Below are 14,136 nucleotides of genomic sequence, written 5' to 3'. Positions count from 1 at the left end.
GCTTTTTACTTTTCTAAGGGGAAAAGCAACATCAAAGCAGTATTTATAAACAGAGAAAAATTACTCAAATTTAGAGTCTACAGCTTTGTTTGGGTCTCTGTCCCATTCAACACTATGCAAAATGCTATGAAAATTCCTAAGGCTACTTTCATTTTGTATCTTGTTTCTATATGGTTTCCACTGCACTTTTTTTGTAACCATGTTTTTAGTAAGAGCTTGAATTCCATGTGATCAGAGGAACTGGTATCTGTTACTTCAGCCTCATAAATACAGGTCTCTTTGTTAATAAACACCTGATCAGTTGTTGTCTCACACTGATCTCCATACCTGGTGATATCAGTTACTGTGGCTTCTAAATTATATGAGGTGAAGAATTTTGGCAATTGATCCTTGTGTGCATTGTTATTACTTCCAAAATTGACATTGAAATCACCCAGTACAACTGTCGATTTTGACCTATGTCTCAATTCATTCATTAGATCCTCAAGATTTTTAAAAAAATAAAGGAATATTCCCTGAATGTGACCTATATATACGATTACCAAACCACAGTTCTTTTTCTATTTGCTTCACATTGCTTAACTTTACTTCTTTAGAATTAATATTGTCTCTAACATAAATACATACACCTCCACATCTGTACTTTTCTCTGCAAAAACTGCTTATAATTTTAAATTTGGGAAGGGCTGCTGTACATATTTGAGAGTTTTGCAACCAGTGTTCACTGGCTGTCATTTAACAAGACTTCAGGTTCACCCAACTTATTGCATAAACCTTGTACATTTTGACATAGGACTGAAAACTGATTATGAGACACAAAGTTAAATAAACTATAACTTATCTTAACGCTGCTTTCTTGAGGCTCTCTGACATTAAAAAATCCTGCAGGTGATTTAGCTGCCTCACACTTCTTTTAATTGGTAGCCCATAAATTATTGCTGCTGCTGTTGTTCGTTCTGATGAAGTGGTTATTGAAGCTGATTATGGTGTTGGTTGGGCTTATGGTGTTATTGCTAAGACTGTTGTAGTAGTTTCTGAAGTACTCATTGATGATACTGTTGGTGGTGCTGCAGATGAAGCAGATTGTGATGTTGGTTGGGCTTTTGCTTTTGTTTGTGCTATTATTGGACTGGGTACTATTGCTCATGTTGGAGTACCCACTATACCAATGGTCTCTTTATTGTTTTTTTTATCAGACAATTGCACAATTTTATGTCCAAGGAGTGAATTTTCACTTACATGCAAATGCATGCCATGTTTAGTAAAGTCTTTCCTCTGCAAGAAATCAACCAATAAGAAATTTGTGTCAAGGAATGCTTTGCATATTTTTTTGAACTGTCTGTTTGCCTTAGTAATTTCTACATTCACACGAGAACTTTCTATCAGATCATGTCTGTGTGGAACTCCAATGACAACTACTGATCCATTGTTGTTGCAACTCAGGGTTTCTTTCAAGTTATTTGTGGCTTTAATTAATTCATTTTTATATACATAATTGGCACTCCCAATTATTACAGTACATCAATTAGAATTAGACGTTTTTGTATCTTTTATGTTTCTTGTTACTTCAGAAGAAATAGCTTCTATTCCATGTTCAATATATATAATTTCCACTAGGCCACATTCATGACTGTCTGAATGTATATTCACTTTGAATTTGGTACTTTGCAATTTTAGGCCTTTTGTTTTGTCTTTCTGCATGTTTGTTTCTATTGTTTACAGACATTTCTGTACATATTTTGTCATCAAGTACACTGAATTGATTATAGGTCCCTGTAGTCACTAATGTTTTTACATATTGCTTATGTTGTACAACCTTCTTTGGGTTCTCAAACTCATGACTGATTTCGTCAATAATCACGTTTGAAATACCTGTGACAGTTTTCATGGCTTTTTTAATACATATAAATACTCTCACATGTCTCCATATCATGTTGAAGAGGCATCAGCTCACTTTCTTTCAGTTCAGCAGTGCACATTTCTACTGCAGATTGATGAGCATTACATGTATGTACTCTACATTCCCAAAAACGAGTCATGAAAATTTGTAATACCGAAACAGTCTGTGTGTTTTCATTTTTGAAAAACAGAGCATATCCTCATTCCATTTTCAACTATTTTGCTACATAATTCACACTTTACTGATGCTACAAAACTAATGTTCACTGATTGATTCATCAACACTACTATACTTGATGCCATGTTTACACTCACATGACACTGTGTGACATATAACAACATAGAAAAACATGTTACACTTCTTCCTCTGAGGCGAGTAAAAAATGTGTGTGTAAAAATGATTTTTACATAGTATTTTAGTAGAGAACCACCTACTGTGCATGGTGTGGTTTGATGTATATGCAGATGTGATGAGAGAAGGGTGAGCACAGAACATTGAGAAGATGTGACAGCGATTGAGCATCTCCACCTGTGATGGTGGGGCCACTTATACTTTCATGCCATGGCTTGGCAGTGTCTTGGAAAGCACAGAGCAAGAGGCACTGCCAGTAATGACATTTCCTGAGAACAGGTGAAGAAAGCTAAACAAAAATGCCATTCTGTTCTGCGATTCTCTATGGAATATGTAATGATTTATGTGAGTTACAAACTGAAAATAGATCTGCCCACCCACAGATATAGATGTCACACATTGGATACAAAACACAGCAGAGTTATTGAAAGACATTCATGTCATTTTGTAGCTTGCATGGTTTGGGGCTGTTGTAGATCCCTCAACTCTCTCCAGAAAGTCGAGAAGTCACATGGCAAGATTTTGTTGCACTGTGTAGCAGGTCCAGTACATCAAGAAGCTTTGAGAAGGGCAGCTTTGAGAAAAAGATATACTTAAGATAAAACTATCACAACTAGTATCAGGCTGACAGATCATTTGTTAGGTAACACTTCATTTTGGCTTAATCCAGTTAGAGAACTTAGCCATTACACTCCAGGGAGTATCAAAAACTGGGAAATTCGAAATGCCAGACTGCGAACTTCACCAAGCCTAGCCAGTCCCTATGCTGTCTGTTCTGTATAATCTATATGGCTATGTATTTCAAGCCAGGATTGGTCTCCTAAGCCATCAAAGGCATTTCTACATCCAGTAACTGCAGTAGTGTACTTGCAGGACCAACTTTTTCCCCATTCATGGACTATAATGCCTGCATACCTCTGATGTTTATAGAAGAAACATTGAATTGTGCAAGAGATAGCCAAACATTTTTCAGTCCATTCTGTTACCATTACTACAATGCCAGTAAGATGCCATTTTTCAATGGGTTTATGAACCTGTGGTTATGCACATATACAAGGAACATAAATAAATCTTCATTCATGTATACAGGTGCTTTGCAATGTTTGTTTTCATTTCTTGAAGTGTGATAATTTATCAATTTCTGGTCAGATTATGACAGAGATTTCAGTAGATTTAACCCTGGCTGAGGCATTTCAGCAGGTCTCACGCAATTACTGAAAAAATGCAATGTGTATTGTGGGTAGTATTGTTGTAAGCAAGTCAGTCTCAGTTTAAAAATTTGACTCTCAGTCAGTCACAACAAAATAATTTCATCTTTGAAACATTGTGTTCACAGAAATTTGAAGCAAACTTTTTCAGTACTCTAAATCCAGACGTATTCTATGGTATTATTGCTTCCATCACCATCCTTATAACTGCAGCCTTCCTGGGAGCAGCTTTTTCATTTCTTAAGGTAAGATAACTAGCATTTATTTTTTAGTATATATATATTTTATTCAGTGAAGAAAATCACAGTTTTCTTAAATTTAAATTTTAAAAAATATTTTTAGTTTTCTCTCCATTTAAAAATGAACAGGTTGTGTCAATTACATTTACAGGTCAGCTATAATTGATCTATTTGTATGTAATTCTCTCTGTGTGGAAAAAGAGTATTGTAATGTGAACTCTGCTGCATTCACAGGGAAGAGAAATAATTCAAGTCAAGTATTTTTCATGTATTATCACATTATACAGTCAAGTATATCTTTGTATTAAGAGCAATCATCAGACTGTATTAGACTAGTCAGTTGAAATCACATATATCAGAGTTCCGACTAGCCTGAATATGTAGGACAGCCTGCTGTGCAAAAGTCATCTTCATTGACGCAGCTTATACCTGTAATCATGTGTGTTTCTTCATTTTTTTCTGTGGAAACATTTATCTGATAAATTTAAGTTTTGCATACTATGTCAAGCAGAAGACAAGGGGATTGACATTGAATTATTGAGATGGCTAAGCCATTTGTAACAGTATGCTATGAAGAGGCTTTGCAGAGGTGATTAATAGAAATAATATTTCTGGTCTTCTTGCTAAACTAATGATTCAAAATTTATACATCACTAAATTGTGTTTTGAGGGACCTGTTGAACTACTTTAATGATGTTCAGCGGTGTGTGAAAACAGTTTCATGTGATGTGAGTCCTGAATACCAACCTAGGCAAAGAATTATTTATCAGTGACTCCTTGAGTCCTCCTCAGTATACAGGCAAAAATATGAGCCAGATGTGGACACCCACAAGGCGGTGCAGTTGCATCTGTCAGCATGTGTTGGATGTAGTCCATTGAGGCCAGCTGCTGTGGCAGAGCAGTTCTAGGCACTTCAGCTTGGAACCGTGCTGCTGCTATGGTCAAGGGTTCGAATTCTGCCTCGGGCATAGATGTGTGTGATGTCCTTAGGTTAGTTAGGTTTAAGTAGTTCTAAGTCTATGGGACTGATGAGCTAAGATGTTAAGTCCCATAGTGCTTAGAGCCATTTGAACCATTTCCAGTCCATTAAAAAGGGTGCAGTGTGTACACCCATGAAGCAGTACTGAGAGGCTGTGACCATGAATGGCAGTAAAATAGAACATAGTGAGGAAGCTCATCAGAAATTCTTCAGGTTGTGTATCCATTACTGTCTTCTGCATTTATCTCATGATGATTTAGACTAACTGTTACACCTCAGAATTTGGTGCTGGACAGAAAGGAGGACTGTTTCAATACTGAATACTATTGTTGATCCTAAACATATGGTGTGTGCAGCCTCCATATTACAAAGATTGTTTATATTAATGCAACAATGGTGACTGTACTCATAGCCCAAGCTGCCACACACCAATTGTTTGTATTTATATTTGTCTCACTGCAAACAAGCCCATATCTTAACTCAAGGCACATGACATAGCTGTATGATCCTGCACAGCCCATGAACACTATATATGTTAAGCCATTGAGTTAATTCATAGATTGAATATGGCCATCCTTAACCCTTCAATTCCATATTTGTCTGACAATTGTGGGATGCCGAGCAATAAATAAGTAATTTATACCTCACTCAAAAAGTAAAAGTAAGAGTAGAAAATGAGAACAGAAGGAAATAAAATGGGAGAGGAGTTAGATAAGGATGATGTAATTCACCTGCTCTGCTTGATATCTTTCCACACGATTTAGTTAAAAACTGCTTGCAACAAAAATGTGGTGTTGCAACAGGAGGAGTAATAATAAAATGTATAAGATATAGTGGTGATGTGATGTGAAATTACTGAATGAAAATGAAAAGCCAGTTAACAGTATGTTAAAAACTTGAACACCAGCTGTTAAGAATACAGAATAAAGATAAATGTGAGAAAAATTTAGGCCATAATTTTTGCTAGACAATCAAGAAAGATCAAAGTGAAAAATTGCGATGAGATAGTAGAACAAGATGACAACTTCAAGTACCTAGGATGCAAAATTATCAGTAACGTGACATGTAATCTAGAAATAAAAGCAAGGATAGAAATAAAAAACAAGGATATAAAATAAAAACAAGAAAAGCTACTGCAAAAGAAATGTATGGCAGGAGGAGGTACATTATCTGTAATCCGTTAAATAAAGTTAAGGGAAAGGCAAGCGAAGAGTCTTTTATGGTGTATTGCTCTGTATTGTGCAGAAATGTGGACAGTGTGGTGGAGACAGGGAGAAATGCTTAGAGACCATTGAAATATGGATTTGGAGAAGAGTAGAATGTGAGAAATGGACAGATAAAATAAGGAATGAGTTTGTGTTACAAACATTGGATATAAGATCCTGTTATGCAAACACTGTTTTTTATTAAAATCTATGAAATTAAATACACATGTCAAAAAAAGTTTTGCATCACCTCAGTTCTGAGAGTTCCAGAACCAGTACAGAAAATTGGAATAGAGATCAACATAAACATCATTTCCACCCTTTTTATTGCTCATGAAAACCACACATTGCATGTTGTACCACCATACAGCGAGACCTTCAGAGGTGGTGGCCCAGATAGCTGTACACACTGGTACCTTGCATTGATGCATGCCTGTATTCATCGTGGCATACTATCCACAAGTTCATCAAGGCACTGTTGGTCCAGATTGTCCCATTGCTCAATAGCGATTCAGCATAGATACCTCAGAGTGGTTGGTAGATCATGTCATGCATAAACAGCCATTTTCAATCTATCTCAGGCATGTTTGATAGGGTTAATGTCTGGAGAACATGCTGGCCACTTCAGTCGAGCGATGTTGTTATCCTGAAGGAAGTCATTCACAAGATGTGCATGAAGGGGGCACAAATTGTCATCCATGAAGACGAATGCCTTGCCAATATGTTGCCGATATGGTTGCACTATCAGTTGGAGGATGGCATTCACAAATTGTACAGCTGTTACGGCACCTTCCATCACCACTAGCGGCGTACGTCGGCCCCACATAATGCCACCTCAAAAGAGCAGGGAAACTTCACCTTACTGCACTCGGTGGACAGTGTGTCTAAGGTGTTCAACCTGACCAGTTTACCTCCAAACACACCGCCAATGATTGTCTGGTTGAAGGCATATGTGACACTCATCGGTTAAGAGAACATGATGCCAATCCTGAGTGGTCCATTTGGCATGTTGGGCCCATCTGTACTGCGCTCCATGGTGTCATGGTTGCAAAGATGTACCTCGTCATGGATGTCGGGAGTGAAGTTGCGCATCATGCAGCCTATTGTGCACAGTTTGAGTCGTAACATGACGTCCTGTGGATGCATGAAAAGCATTATTCAACATGGTGGCATTGCTGTCAGGCTTCCTCTGAGCCATAATCCCTAGGTAGCGGTCCTCCACTGATGTAGTAGTTCTTGGGTGCCCTGAGCAAGGCATGTCATCGACAGTTCCTGTCTCTTTGTATCTCCTCCATGCCCGAACAACATCATTTGGTTCACTCCGACATGCCTGGACACTTCCCTTGTTGAGAACCCTTTATAACAATAATAATAATAGTAATAACTGATAATAATTAAATAAATAATTGTTAGGAAATATACTAAATGAAAAGCAAAATTAACCCAAACATTGCACACGCGCACACACACACACACACACACACACACACACACACACACACACACACACTCACACATCACTTCTTAGTCTCTATAATGAAAATGCACTTGATATTATCAACTACATTTAAAAAAATTGCTTCACTCCTTAGTTAATACTGTCCCTTTTTTTACCAGGGAAATTACTGTCTTTGCACCTTGTGAGAAAATTCAGAATAATTGAATTTAATTTCATGGGTATCACATTGGCAATGTACAAAAAAATGTAGTAAAGCAAAATCTGTAACATCTATAAATTGGGGATTGATGATCATTACTATGAAATGAAAGCAGAAATGCCAAATTAAACAGTTATTATTTAACCAAAGAAGCTTTTTATACAGACATCTGACATCTTGTGCATTAATCTCACAATTTTGAACATTACAAAGAATTTTTTGCTGTAGCCTGGCTCTGGAGCGAAAGAAAAAAGTATTCATGGTAAAGTCATATCGGTAATCGCAATTGGTGATAATAATGGCACAATTAAACAAATTCCTAAGAGGAATACAATTTCAGTTCATTTGAATAAAATGGAAGAAAATAAGAGTCTGATAACATAAGATGCTGTCGGAAAGGCGTGTGAATAAAGAAGAAGAGAGAGAAAATGATGAGTGCACATTCTTATATAGAACGAAATACAGATGATAATGTTACACCAATCTCATTATCCTGGGTGTACATATTTGCTGACTTGCAGCACAGTTCATTGGTTCGGTGGTTAAATTATATCTTAAACTCTTGGTATTTCAATAGGAAAGGAAAATAGTATGTTATTACATCATGGGCAGGGAACAATATTACACCTTTCTGGCACAAAGTAACAACGTGGACACAATTGAACCATGGTATTGACTGTCTAGACATGGTTGAACTACAGAAACATGAGCTGTGTATCTCCTTCCTTGTGGAAAGACTGGAACTGATTAGATGTTGGACCCCCTCCTTCTAGTAGGCACTGCTCATGCATGGTTGTTTACATCTTTGCATGGGTTTAGTGACATCTCTGAACAGTCAAAGTGACTGTGTCTGTGATGCAATATCCATAGTCAACATCTATCTTAAGGAGTTCTGGGAACCAGGGTAATGCAAAACTTTTTTTTTATGTGTGTATATTTTGAGTGATAATGTAAACTAATGTTTTAGACAAATACTGGAAACAAAGGTGGTGAAAAGAAATTAGCTAGGGTCTGGGTGGGAAAATACTGAACAATAAAGAATTCACCAGAATAAATGGTGTCCAGAAAGAGGATCAGAGGTAGAATGTTAAGTGATGACATCAAGATAATTGTGTCATATGTAGTTATGAAAAATATGGTGGAAAACTGGAAGTACTGTAGAATGTTAAACTTGCAGTGATGGATCTGCCTAATGGGTCATAAACCACAGTCTCAGTAGCCTGTGATCTAGCCAAGGTTGAATTCCAACACATGCTGGTAGATGTTTCTCCTTCTTTAATGGAGCAAACACAGCTTCTCAAAAACAACCAATGTTCTGATGCAATTTCTGAAAGAGAAAGTGCCTGTGTAGTCTTTCATTTACAATTTAGGTGGTTTTCCTCCTACCTACTTTGAGTGATTGCGCTGAAATGATAATTATTTGTGTGTCCAAACATGTTGTACACTTCATATCAGTTTGATGTTTGTTGCTTGCCATTTTCATAGTGTTGCAATTTTAAGGGTTGGCAGTGTGTTTACAGGCATGAGAATCATTGAATTTTTACTTGTAACTGGATAGTATAGATTTTTATTTCCAAGCAACCAGGAAACTCCCTCTACCCATAGTGCATCTCTGAACATGGTGGAATCCAGCTGGAGAACAAGCAGACTTGTTAATAATGATATAATTCAAAAATTTAAACATTCTGGAAATTGATTGAAATCTTGCTTTATCTAGAATATACTCTGGGACAAGATGGATTTAGTAATGAAAATTCATCACTTTTCGAAAATGTATTTCCAATAAAATGTACTAGTCCACTCCAAGGAAATTCTTAAGATGCTGTGGGCTACTTCAGGCACCATTATATAATATAAAAGAAGAACAGGGTTAAACATCAAGTCTAGATCTTGAGATAACCCAGTCAACCAAACTTCTGCAAAAAAGTCTGTAACATTTTAAACAGATTTTTAGAAAAAGCAATTAACGTAACAAAAAACAAAAGTATTTGCAATGTAATAAAAGGTGATGCAGGTGTTGCTTTTACTAGGTCCATAACGTAGTACTCAATCTTAACAATAATAAGGTTAGTGGCAAGCAGGAAACTGCTAACATCTCCAATGAAAATTTCTTAACTATCACTAAGCAAATAGCCTAAACGTTCCCCTATGCGAGACAGTTTATATCATCAAGCAGCAAGCTAAAATTACTTAATGATAAAATAATGATATCTCTTAAAATATTAGTGAATCAAGAAAATCAATGTCTCATTAAAAAAGCAAAACATTTGACAGTTGGTGCGGTATCTCATGTCCTATATTACTTCCACTGATATAATTAATCCTAGACCTTCAAATTGATCACTCTTCCTGTGTTACTCACGTATTTTTGTGCATTATTTTCAGTACCTTCCTGTCCGACATGAAATTGTATCTCACCCTACCAATCCTTCCTCATCCCCCAGTCCTTCTCCTCTCTGTTTCATTTCACACATGTTAACTTCAGTTACCTAATCAGATCTGCCATCCCTCTTCTTCACACTGATCCACCCAAGTACCTGCAACCTGCATTGTAATCTTTTTATTCATTTTTTCTTTGATCTCATAGTGTTTTAACATCTATTTCATTTGGTTTTCACCTTTACCTATTGGCCCATTCCCTAAGATTTCATATTGTTTCCCCATACTTCACCCATTTCATCTTTTCTGCGATTTTTCCCACCTTTTTAATGTATTTTTGCGAATTTTTCAGATGTATTTCTGTGCTACTTATGTATTTTTAAGTGTTTTTAACTTCCATCATGAATCCTCACTCCTCCCATCTGTTTCAATATATAAAAGCTTCCTTATGTCTAGCCTGAACCCAGTCCCACATATGGTACTGTTCCTGCAATGTTGCTCGGCTCATGGAATCCCCCCGAATGGCCTTACCATCAAATTACCCATCTCCAGCTGCAGCCCCTCTTTCCACAATGACTTCCATTTCTTCAGATTCTGAAGTCCTTAATCATCACCATCAACATAGTCCTGTCAATCAAGCAAAAATTTTCTTGCAATATCTCCTCTCCATCCATAGAATTCTACGTCTATGCAATCCCAAATTTCAGGACCCCATATCACACATTGAAACTTTTGTCCTTGAGGAACAAGAGCAGCATGCACACCACCACCTCAAAAAACTCTCCACCCTGTACATTTCCTACTCCCACCTTGGACTACCACTATCCGTCACTTCTCCAACAACATCCCCTCATAGCTCACAAACCCTGCCTTGCAGACCTATTACATTTACGCCACCCACAAATACTCCCTCCCATGACCATACAGAATCCAAAACTTAAACAGACCCAAAACACAGTCATGGTTCTTTCCTCCAAAAGCTGTAGCCCCATAGAAGTATCAATCATTTCCAAAGACCTCACCTTTTGCCCCACTCCCAAATTCATTTATGCAGGACTTGCTAAATACCTACTCTCCTTCTCATAATATCTACAGTGGAAACACTTTTTCACCACCAACCCTACCAATCAGTCTCAATCAAAGAATAGTGTTTAATGCCTGAATGAGTTCATTCCTCCATCCAACTGTGATCCATCCCCACTGCCCCCAAATCACCCCCTGTTAACTTTCCAGGATTTCTTAAACTCAAACCTTGTATCACCATCATTCCTTAAATCCCCCAACATGCAAGCTAATCTTACATCCACAGAAAGAACCACTATCCACCACCTAAAAACTGATGCTGACCTTATAATCTTACCTGCTGACAAAGTCAGCGCAACTATTGTTTTGAACAGCAAGGATTACTTCGCAGAAGGACTCCACCAGATGTCAGATTCATCCACCTACAAACCCTGACCCAGTGATCCCATTCCAGAAATCCAGTAGGATCTTCAGTCTCTCCTCAAATCCTTATGTCCATTCCAGAACCTCTTCCCAGAGTCCATCTCTCTCCTAACCCCTACCACTTCCTGCACTTCTACCATCTACATGCTTCCTAAAGTCCATAAACCCAACCACCTGAGGATGCCCCATTATGGCTGGTTTCTGTGCCTCCACTAAGAGAATCTTTGCTTTCATAGACCAACACCTTCAGCCTACTACTCACAGCCTACCCTCCTATATAAGATACTGGCCATTTCCTCCACTGACGTTCCACAATTCCTGTTCCTTTACTACATGGTGCCCTGTTCATCATTATTGATGCCATCTCCCTTTATGCTAACATCCCTGTTGACCATGGCCTAGCTGCTATTGAACATTACCTCTTCCAATGCCGGGTGGATTCCAAACCTACAACTTTACTCCTAGTCAACATGGTCAACCATATCCTCACCCACAATTACTACTCCCTTGAAGGCATCACCTACAAATAAATCCAGGGTAAGGCTGTGGGCACCCACAAGGCCCATCCTATGCCAACCCATTCATGGGCCAACTAGAGCAGTGGTTCCCAGCCTTCCTTAGACCACTACCTCTCATCAAAGAGATATTATCTAGTATCCCTCCCCCTCCCCCCCTGCCCCCCAATACACCACACTGACCCATCAACCACTTCTTCCAACCATCATCAACTTTTACACATAACTATATAGAATGAAAAAAAAATTAAAAAAAACACTTTGTTTTTAAATTGATGAAAGAAATGATGTTTAATTTGTGCATGTGGAATGTTAAACGACATTTAATGTGTGTGTGTGTGTGTGTGTTCTATAATGAATGATGAAGCAATTCCCTATCAACCTATGAAGAGTGAGTGCTACTTACAACTCAGTCATGAAATTTTCACTCTGCAGCAGAATGTGTGCTGATATGAAACTTCCTGGTAGATTAAAACTGTTCTGGCAGGAAGTTTCATATCAGTGCACACTCCACTGCAGAGTGAAAATCTCATTCTGGAAACATCCCTCAGGCTGTGGCTAAGCCATATCTCCACAATATCCTTTTTCCAGGAGTGCTAGTTCTGCAAGGTTTACAGGAGAGCTTCTGTGAAGTTTGGAAGGTAGGAGATGAGGTACTGGCAGAATTGAAGCTGTGGGGGACAGTCGTGAATCATGCTTGGGTAGCTCAGATGGTAGAGCACTTGCCCGTGAAAGGCAAAAGTCTTCTTGAGTTCGAGTCTCGGTCCAGCACACAGTTTTAATCTACCCTCAGTCTTTTTACTTCTCTTCTTTTCTGTGCCCCCCCCCCCTCCATAATGCCACCCTCTGTCTAACCATCCAACTGCACCTAGATGCCTTACCCTCTCCTCACCTCATCCCTGTGTGATCCCACAAGCAGAATTTTGCTGTACCCCACCCCTACCCTACTATCTCTACCCCTACCCACCCCAGCCTCCACTTTATCCCCACTACTGCATTTGGTTGCCTCATCATGCTCTGCTGCTCACAGTTTGGCCTTGCCAGCTAAAGACTGTGGTCATGTGTGTGTGAGTTGCTTTTGCATTGATGTGTGAGTCTATGTTGTCTGTTCTGATCAAGGCCTGTTTGCCGAAAGCTTTTTTTGACAGGCTTTTTGTTGTGCCTGTCTGTGACTCAACATCTCTGCTATATGGTGATATATAATAATATATAATACTGTCATTATTTGATCCTGCGTTTTCCATTGTTTAATATCTCAAGTTAGCTAGTGGAAACGTCCATTAATAAAGTAAGCAGGATACTGAGCCAAATGTTAATTCACCTTTGTGTTAATGTATATTGTGTGAGAGAATGAAAGCAGCCATTCTAAAAACCTCTTACCAAAAAGAGAAATACCCTCAACTGTGGATAATTCTTTTGGTATTCTCAAAAGTAGTTGAGAATTTATAGTGTTCCAGCATTGTCAAATATATTTGACAAATCAGTATATTAAATAAAGGGCAATTTGGTTAATTAAATAATTTTTAAGTAAAAACTTTCAATGCCTAGACTATAATTTTCTATCACAATTAAAGTTCAATAACTAGTTTCAGTTGCTATCTACAACCATCTTCAGATCTTTAACACATGTAAAAAAACATAACCTAAGAAATACAAAAACACTGTGCAACACCTGAGCGAAAATAATGGAGAGCCAATTCTAGAAGTAAAAGTGAACATTTGACAAAGCCATTTAACAGTGTAGTATAAACTATGTTAAAGTTTATCAGGTAACACACTGTTCAAAATATGAAAGGCAATGAATAAGCATTGGTAAACATCATCAGCTGCAGTCATGCAGCAACATGCATTCATAAGAACCAAAACAATAACAGTACGTAGTTAAAAACATTGTATAAGGCAGGGTGAGATATTTTCCTCTCATTTTATGACTGTTGATCATGTAGTTTTATTACAAAATTACTACGAATGTATGGCCTGTATGTTTACAGCTACGGCACAGCTGGAAGTTTTTGGAACCATTGTGTATGCTGTTCTTACAATAAACATGTTATACCATTGCAAGTAATGAGTTCTTTATCCAACTTCTACTTATGTAACTGGACAATTCTCTGTATGACCGTCAACATGCAAAATTACCATATCTTATTCATATTTTTAGTGCTATGATGTACTTTGATGTTTTTATCATTGGACACTCCTTACAACCTGTCTTCTAATCTGTTATTTACTGTTTGTTAGTGCTACTCTATTCTT

General features: G+C 37.8%; 1 protein-coding gene across 1 annotated transcript in view; it reads left to right on the top strand.

Moving 5' to 3' along the window:
- The window catches only part of LOC126162473 (ATP-binding cassette sub-family C member 12-like), a 516,794-nt gene that overhangs the window by 349,947 nt on the left and 152,711 nt on the right, over window positions 1–14,136 (top strand). The window contains exon 20 of the mRNA XM_049919007.1: window positions 3,588–3,704. Coding sequence (XP_049774964.1) covers window positions 3,588–3,704 — 117 coding nt within the window. The remainder of the gene's footprint in view (window positions 1–3,587; window positions 3,705–14,136) is intronic.

This window comes from Schistocerca cancellata, chromosome 2 (assembly GCF_023864275.1).
Source record: "Schistocerca cancellata isolate TAMUIC-IGC-003103 chromosome 2, iqSchCanc2.1, whole genome shotgun sequence".
NCBI lineage: Eukaryota > Metazoa > Arthropoda > Insecta > Orthoptera > Acrididae > Schistocerca > Schistocerca cancellata.
This window is presented reverse-complemented; position numbering and strand designations above follow the sequence as displayed.